This window comes from Hoplias malabaricus, chromosome X1 (genome assembly GCF_029633855.1).
Source record: "Hoplias malabaricus isolate fHopMal1 chromosome X1, fHopMal1.hap1, whole genome shotgun sequence".
Lineage (NCBI taxonomy): Eukaryota > Metazoa > Chordata > Actinopteri > Characiformes > Erythrinidae > Hoplias > Hoplias malabaricus.
In genome coordinates this window covers 23940186-23958537 of record NC_089818.1, presented here as the reverse complement: position 1 = coordinate 23958537, position 18352 = coordinate 23940186, and the positions used below count along the sequence as shown (strand labels likewise).

The following is an 18352-nucleotide window of genomic DNA, read 5'->3' as shown; positions in this document are numbered from 1 at the left end:
GGGGTCAGCAGGGTTAGGGGTCAGTGTCAAGGGGAACAGGTCAAAGGAAAACCATGCCGACCTTGGGATCTTTGTCAAGTCCATCATCAACGGAGGAGCTGCCTGCAAGGTGAGGCCACGTCTCACACAGGTTCACTCACTTGAAACCAGTTTTAAACACACACACACACACACACACACACACACACACACACACACAGTTCCTCACTGTCACTTACCGGTTCAAAGCTGGGAGTAAATGGGACATGTGTGACCTTCTTTGATGTGGAATTTTTTGAACCTGTCATTTCCACACACACAACGAACACACACACACACACATACACACGCACACACTTCCTTACAGAGACTAGTCCCAGGGTTACAAGTTAAATTAAATTACAGATCTCCTCAAACTAGTCCAATATTAATAATTAATAAATGAATATTAACGTAAAGCAAGCATTAAACACAAATAAACACCAGTAATCCTATAACAGTGCACCTGTTTGTTTTTTTTTCCGTTTCTTGTTGCACTGTCCAGCTCTCACTGGATTCTTTCCTCAGCCAACAATCCAAGGAGTGTTTGAACCTCTTCAAAAGACCATTACACATTTTTTTTGTTGTGAGTCGGATAAAACAATCGTGATCACGGTAGCTTCAAAGTTAGTGCTGGATGTCTGCATTTCGTTGTGATTGACAAGTAACTCTAGCCAGTCAATGCTCTGCAACGTTTACACGTCGTGAGTTAGTCCCTTCTCAGCTTGCTGGGGTCATGTAGGTACCGTGCGGTGGAAATGCGCCATTGGTCATTTCCAGATGACTAGTTTGAGTGGTTTTAATCTAGAAATCATTTTCACGTTCATGTTTTGTTCATTACGTAAGTTGCAGATGTCTCGTGGGTTGAGGTTTGGAGGAGGACCCGATGACAGGGATTGTTGTATTCATTGTTTCTGCCCTGATGCAGGATGGAAGATTGCGGATAAACGATCAGCTCATCGCCGTGAATGGAGAGTCGCTGTTAGGCAAAACCAATCACGACGCCATGGAAACCCTGCGAAAGTCCATGTCAACAGAGGGCAACAAACGGGGAATGATCCAGCTGATTGTGGCGAGACGAGTGAGCAAGCGCAATGAGGTAATCGGACATGAGTGGGAGAGTACAGACAGTGAAGAGACAGAGAGATCAGACAGTGAGGAGACGGAGAGAACAGACGGTGAAGAGAGACAGGGCAGACGCTACAGACATAAAAGAGGGGATGACAGAGTAGTAGAGAAATGGAGAGATAAATATTACAGAGAGAAAGAGGGACTAAAGGAGGCAGAAAAATGGAGATATAACCCAAGTAAAAGAGAGAGATCGGATAGTGTAGAGAGAGAGATTACACACGTTAAACAGAAGGACAGACCAGAGAAGAAAGAAGTGAAGTTTGACACCACTGAAAGAAGGAAATGGAAAGGGAGATCAGACAGTAGCGAGAGAGAAATCGGACACTACAGAGATGGAGAACGATATGATCCTAGAGAGATATCGGAGAGAAATGAGAGACAGATCAGACGCTACAGAGAGGGGGAGAGGTATGATTCTAGAGACAGATTGACAGAGAGATCAGACAGTAATGAAAGGCATTTCAGAGATTCTGAAAGATACGATTCCAAAGAGAGACTTTTAGAGAGATTAGACAGTCACGACAGAGTAATCAGACATTACAGATATGCGGAAAGTAACGATTCTAGAGACAGACTTTCCGAGAGATCAGGCAGCAATGAACGAATACTTAGACACCACAGAGATGCAGAAAGATGTGATTCTAGGGAGAGATTGGACAGTAATGAAAGTGAGATCAGACACTACAAAAAGGATGAATCAGACCGCAGACACTTCAGAACGAAAGAACAATCACACGATGGTGGCATATTGAGATATGACCAAAGTACAAAGTACGAACGCAGAGACAGACCTGAGAGTAACGAACGAGAGATCAGACATTACAGAGAGAGAGACAAGGACAAACGTGGCTCTAGAGAGAGACTGTGAAACACTGGAGACAAAGAAAGCATAGATTGGACAGTACTGACTGAAGGAGATCTAAAGCCAGAACAAGGGAGAGAGCGTGCGAGGTAGGCATCATGTGGACCACAGTGAGAGAGAGAGTGTATAGAAAAAGATGAACTTTGGAGGAATAATTTGATTGACTCTGGACTCTTTGAAATGGTTGCCTACATGGAATTTTGAAAACATGACATTCATCAGACTCCAGAGAGAGTCAAAGTAGTGTGTGATGCACTGTAGAGGGAGGATAATGAAGAATTTGCACTTGAAGATTGGATTTTTTTTCTTTTTTTAACCCTGGACACCTGACCCAGCTGCCTGTGTGGAATTATGCAAAATGCTAGATCTTCTTACGCCAAAGCGCCATTAAATGTGTTTGCTCTCTCAACTGATGTAATATTTAACCACTGAGAAAGCTGATATTTAATGTGCTTTTTTTTTGCTTTTTTTTCCATGTCCAAATTAAAGACATTAATCTTAACACTGCTGTGCATTCTGATTGTGTTATTACAGAACAGAACCATGTAGCCCACCCCGAGCAGGGTTTTATATTTTACTGTAAATAAATTAGGTTACTTCCCTTAGTGTCTGATAATGTCTGATAACGATAGCGCCGTAAGAATCATTTTTGCGTTAATAAATCAGATTATTTCCTTCGTAAATCCCCTTATATCCAATAATGTCGCGTAAAGCCAGAGAGACGATGGTGTGTTCTGTCATGTTGCTGCCCCTCTAGAGAATACCCGCTCTGGAATAGATGTGATTTAAGACCAGCCAATCAGGTCACAGCGTTCGCACTTCACACACTTCCCTCAGGGCTTTCTGAGAATAACAGCAGCAGTCCTGAGGGGACGACACGTACGACCCACACACGTAAACATGCACGCATACAGAGCCGTGTAATTCATAATTGTTGTGACTGTCCCTTGAGGTTTGGAGTTTAACCGTAGGATGGACACACACACACACACACAAGAATAGAACAGTGTTGATTGGACAGAGAGAATAAGAACACTATGTATGTATAGTTCCATTATTAAAGTCTGATTGACTGAGCCTCATTATGAATCATACATTTAATAATATAATACAGACATATGCGATATCTTATATATAGACTGCCAAATATAAATAACCTGTACTTAAACCATGTAATTTGAATAAAATAAAAAATAAAGCATATGTACGTTAACAGTGTATTTTTAACAGTGCGGTGTTTTGTATCAATGACTGTTCTGCTGTTTTCCAACCACCCAGTTGTGTATGGAGTATGTTGCATGCTACTATTGCTAACAGTGTATGGTATTAATAATGTATTGGGAATTGGTGAATGTTGTGTAATTGCCTTTTGTCACTTATTTATTTATTTATTTTTTTTAAAGCTTGCATTGTGCTTTAAACACGACCTCTTAACTGTGCGAATATCACTTTAATGCATGGCTTTATTGCTTTACGTTCTCATCGTTACACACGTTGCATGAGCAAGAGGACCGCGGGGGCCGTAAACACACACGGCCTGTCTGACCCGTCTTTCAGTGTCAACACACTCCTCTTTTCAAATCCCCCTTTGTTACAAACAGCACATGGTCATGTTATAAACAGCATGGTATCTTCTTATAAAAGGCTTGATTTGTTATAAACAGCGTGTTATGTTTTACACATCACATTTCTGATGTTACTGATTGCATGTAATCTAACTGTTAATGCCACAGTGTTGTTTTATATCACTGTGTTACACGACCTAAGATTATATCTTGATTTACATCAGAGCTGTACAGAGCGTAGTCATTGTGACGTGTGTGTGCGCGCACAGTAGTTGATACACTGCAGGGTGATGTAGTAGGGCAAATGAATTCCAGAGGCTAATGCTCATGATGGTTGCTGCTTGATACAAAAGGAAACCTTTATAACAGGAGATGTGTCTCTGATAAAATGTACTCCACTTTAAGGGCTTTTGGATGCATGGGGTTTCTAGCTGGTGATAATCGTAGGCTCTGCATTCGCAGTAACGCACACATCACGTTCATTTCTGATCCGTTGACGTTGACCTGGTTTAATAGAAGAGTGTGGGTTGAATGGTACGGGTCATGGTGAGTTGGACACCTCCCTGGTGTACCTCTAAAACCACATAGAAAGAGATGACAGAGCCCTCATCTGCTTCTGTGTTTGGTGAATTCAAACCAATTTTATGTTGTTAAAGTTTATTATTATTAGTCCTGATAATATTTGAAGGCACGTGCTGATATCTCCCCTACACTATCGCCCCAGTCATTCTAGACGAATATAAATGAGTAGGAAATAAAGTGAAATAAACATGACATTGGCGATGGCAGCGCAGGTTTAAACAGCTGCAGTACGAAGTGTTTATTTGTTTTACCACGTGATTAGAAGCTGTTTGATCACGGCAGTGAATCTAAATGTTGGGGACTCTACTGAGCATGTGCTGTGAGCTTGTTTAGATGTGGAGTACTTAGGGCTGGACAATATTTCAATATCGATATATATCACGATATAAAAATATTTAATAACAGTGATAAGCACTCTTCAGAGCACATTTTCTATATTTAAATATACATTGTTTACAGTATTCGTCACTGACTGACGGTCAATAGAGGGCGCTGTCGTGAGTTCAGGAATTAGTTTCAAAATATTAATATTGTCAAAGACAAGAGGTTGATGTTTGACGGTGACGTCATGTTTCTTGTTTGTTCTGGGTTTTTTCTGTTGGCTTTTATGTTGTTCAAATCAATATCGGAATCATATCGTATCGACTGAAATTTAGAAATGTATCGTGATATAAATTGTGGCCGTATCGTCCAGCCCTAGTTAGTACTAGGTACTGCTTGAGAGACTCTTAAAGCTGAATGCGAAAGCCTGGATGTGTACCTGTGTAACCCACTCTGCTACACGATGTCCTACTACTTGTTGTGTTTGTGTTTGGTCTCTTTGTGTTTGTTAGAGTGAACCACTGAGCAGTCCTCGAAGTCCCGAGCACATTCTGAGTTCGTCTCTGGACGATCACGAGCGGCGGATCTCTCACACGCTCTACGGAGACCTCGAGGGACTGGACGACAACCTGAGACCCCGTAACAACCTGGCCGGACGCGGGCTGGGTGAGTCTCGTTAATCATGCTCTAAAGCAGCCGAGCGAATTAGGAATTAAAGGAGTAATCAGTCACTTTCACCACCAGAAAAAAGCAGACCATGTTTATGAAGGTAATTATTGTTTTGGAGTCATGGAAGGAACCAGTTTATGCTGCAGAGAGTGGGTCTTCCCAACGGGGGCGGCCGTGTTACAGTAGTTTAGTTTACACCCAGGGTCTGTTAGAGCCCCTGGGAGAAAATATGGAGGGTTTTTTGTGCCAATATTTTAGAAGTAAACAAATAAAGAAGTCATTAATTAAAAGGATAATTAATTAATTAAATATTGAAATAAATCACAAAATGATTTAAGCTTTTATTTTAAAATGTAATAAATGTAACGTAGTCAATTAATTTGCCTTTTAATTAAATTAATTAAATTGTCACAGTTAAATATTTGCCTTGAAATGGCGTCTTATTTATTCAGTAATATCAAGTATCAACCTCTTAAGACCATCTAATTATTAAAGTATAATAATTAAAATAGCATACAATGAGGTTGCCAACCCGATATATCGATCAGCTGTTATACACCTGCTGTCTGAAATTTGAATCTTTCCTTTTGGACTGGTGCTGCAAGGTTGATGTTGCCAAAATTTAATGGAAGTATGTGCTTGCCAACCAAGCTCCAATAGTGTCTGAGAGCACTGTAGGGCTTCCATTACCCTTTGCAGGAACTAAGGAACCTACCCTAACCCCTGAAACACAAACCCAGACCGTTTCCCCTCCTCCAACAAGTTTCCAGGAAGTGAGAAGTGATTTCGTCGCTCCAGAGAAACACGTTTCCGCTGCTCCATGTGCAATTGCCACGTGGTGTACACAACTTCAGCCGACACTTAAGCCCTTTTCTCATATGCACTCCGGAGACGTCCTGGGGTTGTTGTTTCACCCTTGTAGCGCACAGTGGGAGATTGTCTCAGGCGCATTCTCACAGCAGGAAATGGTCCGCATGCTTTAGGCATGGGGCAGCGCCTGTGAAGGAGACACTCGGACCCGGACCTTCCCCAGACTTTTCCTTCAACGAAGGCACTAGGAGAATAAAATACGTGTAAAGTCAGGGGGAAATGTTACAGGTGTTTACACTCACACATACAGCTCCTCTGGGTAAACTCCGGAACGTTTCTGGGTTACGGTGCACGTGTGAAAGGGGTAGTGACTTGAGGTTTATGTGCAGGAGCTTAGACATAAAAATGAAGTTCCCAGTGCAGAATACTTGTGCTGATGTTGCTTTCAGATGCAGTTAGAGGTATTAGAAATTGTGCTGCACATTTCAGCCCTCAGTGTTCTTGCTCTTGTACATCACTGTGACCTAGCTGTGGTTATTAGATGCTTACATTAGACAACGAAAGCACATTGCAGATCTAGCAGGGCAGACATTTCCGGAACTGATGATGTAGGTTAATGTAGGTCCTAGGACTGAACTAACAAAACTAACAAAAATCTTAGCACAGTGCTAGTGGCTGTGTTTACGCCTGTAGAATGTTTTTAAAGGACGTGTTTGGTCACCATTATTGATCTCTTTAGGGAAATTGATTCTCTGCATTTAACCCATCTGTAGTAGTGAACACACACACAACTGGAGCTTTGCGTTGCTCAAGGGCACTCCAGCCATGGATTAATATTTCCTGCCGGTCTCGAGCTTGTTTCTCTAATCCCAAGGCCACGATTGCACCACCAACGTCCACCCAGACATTACCCAGAGGAGCTGTAGGTGTGAACGTTGAGTCATACGTGTTGTTATTACTCAGACGTGATCCTGGTATCACCCCATGATGAGAGATATTCAGACGAGGGGGTGGGACTTTGAGACCGTGAATAGAATGGAGCACTGACTTGTTTCATCCCTTTTACCCCAGACTTTATACCGAGGGGCTGGCAGGATCACGTCTGAGTGAATAGAGCAGGTAGTTTTCCAGAGAATTCACTGTGAAATCATCCCGTGCCTGAATCACACAGCAGAGAGAACATGTCCGACACGGAATATCTCCAGCAGCGCCAAAGTGCAGCCGGGTTCTCTGCAAATATTCAAGAGTTCAGAAAGGCCTCCTTTGTTTATCTTCCTGCCAAACTCTTTCCTTTCCATTTTGTTTTTGTGTGTGTGTGTGTGTGTGTGTGTGTGTGTGTGTGTGTGTGTGTGTGTGTGTGTGTGTGTGTGTGTGTGTGTGTGTGTGTGTGTGTGTGTGTAGCGTGTGTGTGTGTATATATACACGCACTCATCTATTTGTTTGTGGTCCTCGGGTCAGATTTGGAGATCCCTATTCTGAGTGCTCTAAGCAGATCAGAGTGAGTGTGTGGATTTCCCAGGAGCAGATCAAATTCTGTCCACCGCAGGAGAGCGGCGCCAGTTCCCATCTCTCATATAGACAGCTTTAAGGACAACACACACACACTTAAAAACATAAATGCAGACAGTGTCGAGCATGGCCCATTTCTCAGGTCTTTTCTGAGCTGTGTTACTCTATAGCCTCCTGTAACAGTGGTCTTAGACCTGTTTTACTCTGCTGCTTCTGCCTAGGGTCTCAGACAAGCAGCAGTGCAGCGTGGGCGTTTGTTTAGGAAAAGAAAAATGAAAGAGTGTAGACTTCTCCAGACCAGGATTGTTTTTTTGAAGGCATTGATAAGTGAATAAAGGGGTTTTACATGTTTACCACAACTGAAATAATCCTAGGATCTTAATAAAATGTCTGTAACATGCTTTCATCAAAAATACCAAAGGACCAAACACCACAGCAGCATGCTCCCCCTGTGTAAATAGCCCGGTTTTAGCACCTGTTCCTTTAAATGAAAATAACTCACAGCTCAGTTCAGCAGGAGATCCCCGGAGACAAGAGCGAGGCGCAGAAGCTCTGGATTTTAGTGGTTTTTGCTTGGTTCTCTTCCTTCTCGATTCTCGTGTTCACTGTTTTTAATCAGTGTTCTCATTTCTCCGCGCTTGTGGTTTGTTTTGCTCCAATTTAAAGGCAACATATACAATTCTGTAGAACTACTGTTCTCACAGCAAAACAAACTCCACTCCTGCAGGTGTTCAGTCAGAAGCGCTGCAATTTTTAATGTGGAACGGTATGTTTGAGTAAGAGCGCGACTGTAGCTTGTTCATGGTTGAAGTTGTATTTCTCTAAATGTTATCCACCTATGGAGCAGGAATAGAGCGAACTACGCATCTCTTTTCAATGTTCAGAGGTCTCTTCGCTCTCTGTGTTCCTCCAGATGCCGTTTCTCAGGCGTGGCTCAGCACAGAGGGAACACGTTTATTTCCCTTTTACAGAGCTAGGGCTGCGTACAGCCCCTGACCTTTTTCCAGAGCACAAACAGGCCAAAGAGCTAGCAAATGGTAATCTCACAGCTGACACTAGGGAACTACTTTCTAGGAGTGACCTGTGTGTGAGAGAGTGACTGGCCTTGGCCTCTAGATTCAGCTGTGACAGAGTTGGACTGTGGAGAGGCATATGGTGGTGCAAGGACCCCTAGTGAGGTGTGATGTCTTGTGGGCAAAGCAAGAAGGGACAGGCCTGTCGGAGCTGTGGGGGTGTGTATATGTGTGTGGGTGTGTGTGTTTGGCTGCGGGGGGTGTTCGTTCTCAGTGTGGAGAGAATTGAACAAAAACAGCACAACACACAGCAGGGGGACGTACTGACCACACACGCAGACTCATTGTGTCCAGCTTCTTCTGTCCACACAGATTGTTTTGGTTAACTGTTTATAGAACAAGCCACCCCCCGCAAACACACACACACACACACACACACACACACACACAATTTCTTGTACACTTGATCACGTTTTATTTTTTCACTTTCTGTTTCATTCTTACTCTATTTTTCTCTCCTCCTCCTCTCACTTTCTCTCTCACTCTCTCTCTCTCGCTCTTTCTGTCTGTCTCGCTTGCTCTCTCTCTTTCTTGCTCTCTTTCTCTCTCTCGCTCGCTTGCTCTCTCTCTCACGCTCGCTTGCTCTCTCTCCCGCTCGCGCTCTCTCTCACTCGCTCTTTCTCTCGCTCTTTCTCTCTCTCGCTCTCTCTCTTGCTCGCTTGCTCTTGCTCTCTCTTTCTCTCTCTGTCTCACTCTTTCTCTCTCACTCGCTCTTTCTCTCGCTCTCTCTCTTGCTCGCTTGCTCTTGCTCTCTCTTTCTCTCTCTGTCTCGCTCTCTTTCTCTCTCACTCGCTCTCTCTCGCTTGCTCTCTCTCTCTGTCTCGCTCTCTTTCTCTCGCTCTCTTTCTCTCGCTCTCTCGCTCTCTTTCTCTCTCACTCGCTCTCTCTCGCTTGCTCTCTCTCTCTGTCTCGCTCTCTTTCTCTCTCGCTCTTTCTCTCGCTCTCTTTCTCTCGCTCTCTCGCGTGCTCTCACTCTCGCTCTCTATACTGGGATCAAAGATGGAAAATCTCTCTCTGTGCCAAGTGTTATCAATCTTAATCCTCGTTTCTCTCTCTCTCTCTCTCTCTCTCTCTCTCTCTCATGAATTTAAATTCTCTTCACTCTTTCTCTTTTCTTCTTTCTCCATTTTTCTTAATTTCCTTCTTAAACACTGTCCCTTTTATTGTTTATGTTGGTGTCCCTCCTTTCTCTCATTTATCTCTAAATTCTCTCCTTCGGTCTCTCTCTCTCTCACACACACACACTCACACACACACACATTCTGTCATTTTGTCACACATTTTTTTTATTCCCATCTCTCTTCCCTTCTTTCTCTCTCTCACACACTGTCCCTCCTCCTCTTCCATCCTGTTATCCTTCTCTGTCTGACACACACACACACACACACACACACACAGTAGTAGAAGATAATTTGGAATGGCTGTACAGAAGTAACCATGCAGACTGCCTCTGGCGTGCATGGTAATGAATGGAGGGATAGAGGGAGGGGGGGAGCAGGGCGGAGGCGACGAATGATATATTTTCAGTCAAACGAAATGATAGCGCTAAAATATATTGTAGTTATCATTTCTAAATGCACAAGGCTGTCAGATAACGTTGAAGTAGGTATTAATAAAGCTAATGAGCCTATGTTTCCCCAAGTATCACCAACACACTGTGAAATAAGATCTCACAAACTTTAAACAGTGAATCAAGTGGGCAACACTGAGGCCTCCCACAACCGCAGACTAGGGTTCGCTTCCCTGCTCCAGGAGTAGGACTCCTGACACTTCGTTCTCCTGCGTCTGTAACGAGTCCACTTTAGATCATTCTAGAATTTCACGTTTCAGGTCTGGAGCCTACCTGGAATCACTGGGTGCAAGGCAGGAACACACCCTGTAGGGGGCGCCAGACCTTCACAAGGTGACACACATTTGTCAGAAATGACAGCTGTGGAATTGTAACTGATGTGTTGATCACATTTTAGCCTCAGGGTGTGAGGCATTCCTTCGCTTAAGGGCAAGGCCACCCAGTTCATCCAGGTTGGACTTTACTCTCATCAGAGGTTCTCACCTTCTGAGCTTCCACACTTCAGGAGCTCCTCAGAATTGTGTAAAGTAAGACCAGTGGTAAATATAGCCTGTGTTCTGGTTGCTCTGGGCTCAGCACTGCAGAGACTGCACTATGTAACCCCCCCTTGATTTCAGGACAGTGCTGTAAAAGTTAATTACACTCTGCAACTATAGGTGGAGCCCGGTTCTTACCTACAGAACCCTTTAGTGGGTAGTAGGTTCTACTGTTCTGTAAAGTCTTTCTACTCGATGCTGGAACGTCGGGATAACGGTTTGATTGCATTCAGACGTTTAATTTTTGGGTGATTACTTCTGATCACAAACGTCAGACCAGGTCGTCCTAATGGTACTGGGTCATGCAACATCACTCCAACACAGTCCCACTGCTCCTCAGCGCACTTTCTGTGGGTTATATACAGGACGTCTCCAGGTGACCGTTGGCACTTGGACTTTCAGAACATCCTTATTGTGTTTGCTCTTAATTGCTGCACATTTTTTGCAATGTTTTGAGCAAAAACGCACATTTATCAGTGGTGTCTGGACACTCAGCGTATGTGAAGTGTTAGAGCAGAATATTTGTGTCTCAGGCCGGTCATAGATGACTGAAGCTCATTTGCGATTCGAGCTCAGTGCCAGTGATAGGCCGTAACCCTCTTAGTCAGCTGTGCCCCTCAGGACCGCGCTTATCTGCTGAATTCAGAATGATTTTTTTTTTCATTCTCCACAATGTATTACATTTTTTGTTTAATTTTCTCTCTCTCTCTCTCTCTCTCCCTCTCTCTCTCTCCCTCGCTCTCTCTCCCTCGCTCTCTCCCTCTCTCCCTCTCTCTCTCTCTCTCACTCTCTCCCTCTCCCTCTCACTCTCTCCCTCTCACTCTCTCCCTCTCTCTTTCTCTCTCTCTTTCTCTCTCTTTCTCTCCCTCTCTCTTTCTCTCTCTCTTTCTCTCTCTTGCTCTCTCTCTCTCTCCCTCTCTTTCTCTCTCTCTTGCTCTCTCCCTCTCTCCCTCTCTCTCTCTCCCCCTCTGTCTCTCTCTCCCTCTCTGTCTCTCTCTCTCTCCCTCCCCCCCCTCAGGTCACTACCAGCTCTCTCCTACGGTCAACATGCCCCAGGATGACACCGTCATTATCGAGGATGATAGGCCAACCATTCTCCCCGCCCACCTCTCCGACCAATCGTCATCCAGTTCTCACGATGACGTGACGTCCGTCGTGGAGACGCCACCGCTCTGGACCCAGGAGGTTCCCGCACAAAAGGAAAGGTAGGGCGAGGCACGTTCTCCTGACGTGTTGGAGAAAGAACAGTATATTTGATGTTTGTCTTGGTTGGGTTTTACATTTAAGGCATTTAATCTTGTTACATATGTTGGTAAAAGGCATTGTTGGGACTTTAACTGCTTTGTCGTGGTGTTTCTGCCAGAGCTGGGAATCAAAAACACACACGCAGCGCGCAGAAGTGTTATCCATTGTGCTGTGCTGCCGTAAACATGTTTACATGTGCTTCATGTTGAGTACTGCTTCTGCAGACAGACTGCAATAAAGTTCCTACCGTGGGAAATAACACAAACCCGACATTGATTTATTTCCGACATTTATTTGGATGCCATCACAGTAGTGCGCTGAGTGTATCTACAAAACAATCCTGGGCAGTCTTTTTTCAAATGAGGCACGATAAAGCACAGCCAATCAGAAGTGGTATCACCTTTGTACGTCACGTTTAAAGACACAGTAAATGAAACACTTCAACTGTCCCTTTAAAGGAGACATAATGTGTATCTGGGAGCACACAGCGACACACACACACACACTGTGACATAAGACCCAGCAGTCGGTTGTTTGTGGTCCACCTCAGTCACAAATCATTCGATTAAAGCATGTGGTTCTGGTTCTGGTTCTGATCCCTTTCTTAAGTACAATGCAGAGCCGTTACAAATGTCCCACCTCCGCATCTGAGTCTCTTTAATATTCTTTTAATATTCCACTAAAATAGAACTGTGGAGAAAAAGCAAAAATAGCTAAAAATGAAAGCCTTCTGCTCCTCGCTCCTGGGCTCTCGCGCTGAAGCGAGCTGTGGCTCATTCTCTTTTAAAGGGGCGACGTTCACAATTTGAATCAAAAAACACTTTTTATAAAATTCAAAGGATATTTCATCTCCATTTGCTAGTTCTCCAGTCTGTGCTCGCTCTCTCGCTCGCTCTCGCTCTCTGTCTCTCACTCTCTCTGTCTCTCTCTCGCTGTCTCTGTCTCTTGCTCTCTCTGTCTCTCTCTCGCTGTCTCTGTCTCTTGCTCACTCTGTCTCTGTCTCTTGCTCTCTCTCTTTCTCTCTGTCACTCTCTCTTGCTCTCTCTCTCCCTCTCCCTCTCTTGCTCTCTCTCTCCCTCTCCCTCTCTTGCTCTCTCTCTCCCTCTCCCTCTTGCTTTCTCTCTCGCTCTCTCTCTCTGTCTCTCTCTCTCTGTCTCTCTCTCTCTGTCTCTCTCTCTCTCTCCCTCACTCTCTCTCGCTCTGTCTTTCTCTCTCTCTTTCTCTCTCCCTCTCTCTCTCTCTCTCTCTCTCTCTTCCTCTCTCTCACTCTCTCTCGCTCTGTGTGTCTCTCTCTCTCTCTCTCTCTCTACTGTAGAGAAATGGTATCTGGAGGGTTGTTTACAAGGCAAAGAGAAGCCTCCAAATATTTCAAATAGTGAAAAGAGATACGGATATTTCTTGAGTCCTACTCCATAGGTGGCTAATGTTGATTTATTTTTGCTGTTACAGTTACATTACTTAAGGTGGAACTAGCTCTAAATTCAGGAGAGTGCTAACTGCATGAAAGTAAACACAGATCTAAAAAACCACAAAAACTAAACGGCTCCAGTTACAAATTAGTTTCTGTGGTCATTCAAACTGTGAATAAAAACTTAGACGCATTAAACTTCAGCCACGTACAAACAAATCTTTTTTTAATCCTCAAACACCCCGTTCCACCTTAAAAGACACTGAGCTTCTGAACATAAACAAACCAGAAAGTACTGCAGTTTCCCCACAACCGTTGACATTGCCTTTAAAGGAACAGGTGCAGGAACAGGGGTGTTCAGACTGAGTCATTTACGTGCTGTATTGTTTGATCCTTGTGGTGTTTTGACAGCAGCATGTCACATACATTTCGTTGAGGGTAGAATGTTTCCTCTTTTAAGGAAACGTTACTGAAACGTAACTGACCTCAGGGGGAAATATAACACACATATAACACCATTAAAGAGTTTGGGCCAGATTTTCTTCATCAGTCGGAAGCATTTCAGTTACAGACTGCAGCTACTGTCTCTTTAAACTTTCTCAGTGCTAATGAAAACATTTAATTCCTGTAAGTCGGAGTTTGTAGCTTGTAATGAGAGGATTACGTTTGTGCAGGAACTGAGCCTGTGAATTATACTCTGGAATTAACAAAGCAGTTCATTGTTTTCTTCCTTCTCTCTCTCTCTCTCTCTCTCTCCCCTTCATTATTTCTGTTTCTCTTTCTCTACTTTTCCTTCTTTACACTCTATTTCTCAATCTGTCTCTGCTTTTCTTTTTCCCTGTCGTTCTCTGCTCCTTCCCCTCTCACCTTCTCCATTTTCTCTCACTCCCTGGTTCTCCATCTCTCTTTTTCTCTCTCTCTAAGTTCTGTGAGTCCAGGTGGAGAGGAAGCCGAGGCGATGTTTCAGAGGGAAGGTTTCGGGAGGCAGAGTATGTCTGAGAAACGGACGAAACAGTACGGAGACGTCAGCCAGCTGGACATCATCAAGACCCGCAAGTCCAAGAGCATGGACCTCGGTACTCTAAATCCTCATCCGCATCTCTGTGGTTGTACCTTAGTGCTCTAAAAGTGTAAACAATCTAAATCTGAATCGTATGCTTTACAAATTAGCTCCTGAGTCCCAGTCCTGTCTTATTCAACACTACACAGCCCACTTATTGATGTCACGTTTCCGGCAATGTGAAATGCATTATATGTCCAAAAGTTTGTAGACACCCATGGTAATTAGGGAATTCTTAGGGTGTTCCCATTGGCTCAGATCGATTGGTCACGTTTGTTTTTCTCTCTCTGTTTTGAAAATATTAATGAATATGAAAACGGCTGCGTTCTCATGCCTGACCACTGGGGGCGATAGTGCCTTTTTAAAAGAGGCGTCAAAACACCACAAAGCGTGAGAGAAACACAGGTTTAATCTCAAATCACTCCACCCTCCCTCCGTAGTGCACTACACTGTGATCTAACATTTGTACCTGGCCCTGCTAATGCCATCAAATCCTCACAGCAATGATCCAGCATCTAGTGTAAAACCAGCAGGTGTCTACAAACCTTTATCTGTGTGGAGTACTAATCCCAGCTACACGACTCTCTAATCCACAGCTGCTGCCTGATTGTTTCACCTTCTGTTTAACCGTGTGAGAGCAGACCTCTGTGCGGATGGTTGTACGGCTTTAAGAACACACTGTGCATGCGTGTCTCGATGAATGTGGAGGGTTATTGGTGTTTGATGCTTGTTTTGGGGGCTGCATGTTGAATGGCTGACACTAACCGTGCACTGGAATGTGTGTGTGTGCGATTTTCACACAGTGGCTGATGAGATTAACCTCACCATTCACAAAGAGAACAACTCAGGTAAGAGCACCTGGACCAGGTTCATCACCTCTGTCTCTCTCTCTCTCTCTCTCTCTCTCTCTCTCTCTCTCTCTCTCTCTCTCTCTCTCTCACACACACACACCACTTTAGAATGTAGATTAACCCTGCTCCTAGAGCTGTCCTAAGATAACCCATGTGGTCCTAGCGTCTGAATATTCCAGTCAGGGTTATTCAAGCTAAACTCAGAGCAGGTATGGGATCGGTACCTTTCTCAGATGAACTTCAGCTGTGATTCTGATTCTGGAGGCTGAAGGAGGAGAAGGGGATGTTGTTCTTTCACTCTCCTTGACTCCCACGTTCCCTGCCAGTCCAGGGGATGGAACCAGGGACCATTTGGTACCAAGCTTTTCCTCTAAGGTTTAAGAAATGGCTGCCCCTAACTCCAAGCTTAAAGTCTGACCTGAGAATAATGATCCAGTACCAATTCGTACATGAAGAAGGCTCCTGGGAATACTGTGCTTATTAAGATATGGGCTTCTGCTGTTTGAGTTTACTCTGTTTCCTTTAAGGTCTGCAGAGGTGGTGGAGTGCGTGGTACATTCACAACACGACTCTATTCTGCTTTTTCGCTTTTCAGTTAAGGGAACGTGGTACGTGGAACCTCACTTGTGGTTCCTAGCCAGCCAAGTGGTGACTGAACGGTGACATGTAAACATTGCAGAGCTCTGACTGGCCAGAGAGACTTGACAATCACAGCGAAATGCAGACATCCAGCACAAAGTAGCCCGCAGTAGAAGATACAGTGGAGATTGTAAATTTATGCCTTGGTCTTTTGAAGAAGAACAAGTTCCCCTTTTTGGATCGGTACCGATGAAAGGATTGTGTTTTCCAAAGCCCATCTTTTGGGTTGTCACTGGATTCATTTCCAGGAAGCTGGAGTAGTTCAAAACGAACCAGGTACCGAGGACTAAAAAGCGAGTAGAGTCGAGTCGAAGAGTGTAGATTCCATTCAGTGGAAAACGTAATATTACTGGTTACCAGATTATTTTGAGTAATCTGAGGATCTGTGAGGCTTTAGGCACTAGATTCCTAGTGATCCAGGCTTAGATTATTACCGGCATTATAATGTTCCCAGCATATGGTCGTATGCTAGCTCCCATGGCGAGTTATTGACGAAGAGCTTTTCCTTCCATTGCACAAGTATCCTGTAGTCATCTGTACCAGGGATTAATGAACTTCCTGGGGTGTTTTTCGCTGTTGCGCCGTTCTGAAGATGGTGATACATTTATTTTCCCAGAAGCTCCCCTGCCAGAGATTCTGTCTCTTACTCAATCTCAGCCCCGCTCATCTGGAACAGCAGTTTTAACAGATTTCCCTGTGTTTTCGTTGACGCACTGAGCTTGCTTTCTCTGGCATCTCTCTTTCTCTCACTTTTGACATGTTCTCTCACTCTGGCTTAGCTGCAATGGCTCGTGGAGCGTTAGCACAGATGAGTGAGAAAGACTGCTCTCTGGACACATTACTCACCCAGTGACATTCATTTTCCTCTGGCCTCACCAGCTAATGACCAATAGCATTTGACTGATCTGGGTCTTAAGGCCGTCCAGGTGGCTGGGGATTGGACGGGAAAGCGTTCGTCTTGTTGTGATTGGCTCAGGTGCAACAGGCAGAGGCCGGGAAGTTGTCAGCGTTCTGACTTATTCTGTTAAATCTATTTGCACATAGTTCTCAGATTTCGCCCACAATTGTCTGAACTTGTTTTGGATGACATTTACATTTACGTTCAGCCGTTTGGCAGACTCTCTTATTCAGAACAGTTTAAGGTTTGAATCATGTTACAGATGTTGAACTTACCAGGGCGGGGCCCCGGAACCGTCTACTGCACAGAAGGCAGGTGTTATCCACTGCGCTACACCAACTATTGTTAAAGTGACCATGCCTATGTGTCCATCTACAACTCCACCTCCGCTACCATGACAGTCTATCTCACTTAAGAGCATTTCTCAGTAGAATTAGAATTAGCTGACGTTAGGGGGTAAGTTTCTGATAATAATAGCAGCAGGTAGTGTCTCTGTCACAGCTGCAGTGTCCTGGAGGTTGTGGGTTCGAGTTCCGCTCCGGGTGACTGTCTGTGAGGAGTGTGGTGTGTTCTCTCTGTGTCTGTGTGGGTTTCCTCCGGGTGACTGTCTGTGAGGAGTGTGGTGTGTTCTCCCTGTGTCTGCGTGGGTTTCCTCCGGGTGACTGTCTGTGAGGAGTGTGGTGTGTTCTCCCTGTGTCTGTGTGGGTTTCCTCCGGGTGACTGTCTGTGAGGAGTGTGGTGTGTTCTCTCTGTGTCTGCGTGGGTTTCCTCCGGGTGACTGTCTGTGAGGAGTGTGGTGTGTTCTCTCTGTGTCTGCGTGGGTTTCCTCCGGGTGACTGTCTGTGAGGAGTGTGGTGTGTTCTCCCTGTGTCTGTGTGGGTTTCCTCCGGGTGACTGTCTGTGAGGAGTGTGGTGTGTTCTCCCTGTGTCTGTGTGGGTTTCCTCCGGGTGACTGTCTGTGAGGAGTGTGGTGTGTTCTCCCTGTGTCTGCGTGGGTTTCCTCCGGGTGACTGTCTGTGAGGAGTGTGGTGTGTTCTCCCTGTGTCTGTGTGGGTTTCCTCCGGGTGACTGTCTGTGAGGAGTGTGGTGTGTTCTCTCTGTGTCTGCGTGGGTTTCCTCGGGGTGACTGTCTGTGAGGAGTGTGGTGTGTTCTCCCTGTGTCTGCGTGGGTTTCCTCCGGGTGACTGTCTGTGAGGAGTGTGGTGTGTTCTCTCTGTGTCTGCGTGGGTTTCCTCCGGGTGACTGTCTGTGAGGAGTGTGGTGTGTTCTCTCTGTGTCTGCGTGGGTTTCCTCCGGGTTACTGTCTGTGAGAAGTGTGGTGTGTTCTCTCTGTGTCTGCGTGGGTTTCTTCCGGGTGACTGTCTGTGAGGAGTGTGGTGTGTTCTCCCTGTGTCTGCGTGGGTTTTCTCCGGGTGACTGTCTGTGAGCAGTGTGGTGTGTTCTCCCTGTGTCTGCGTGGGTTTCCTCCGGGTGACTGTCTGTGAGCAGTGTGGTGTGTTCTCCCTGTGTCTGCGTGGGTTTCCTCCGGTTGCTCCGGTTTCCTCCCACGCTCCAAAAACACACGTTGGTAGGTGGATTGGAGACTCAAATGTGTCCGTAGGTGTG

General features: G+C 45.0%; 1 protein-coding gene across 1 annotated transcript in view; it reads left to right on the top strand.

Annotated features, from left to right (window-relative positions):
- LOC136675491 (partitioning defective 3 homolog) overlaps positions 1-18352 on the top strand; it is a 128060-nt gene that overhangs the window by 46665 nt on the left and 63043 nt on the right. Inside the window, exons 12-17 of the mRNA XM_066652041.1 lie at positions 1-109; positions 947-1117; positions 4992-5145; positions 11665-11851; positions 14224-14375; positions 15163-15207. The exon at positions 1-109 is cut by the window's left edge and continues 74 nt beyond it. Of these exons, the coding sequence (XP_066508138.1) occupies positions 1-109; positions 947-1117; positions 4992-5145; positions 11665-11851; positions 14224-14375; positions 15163-15207 (818 nt within the window). The remainder of the gene's footprint in view (positions 110-946; positions 1118-4991; positions 5146-11664; positions 11852-14223; positions 14376-15162; positions 15208-18352) is intronic.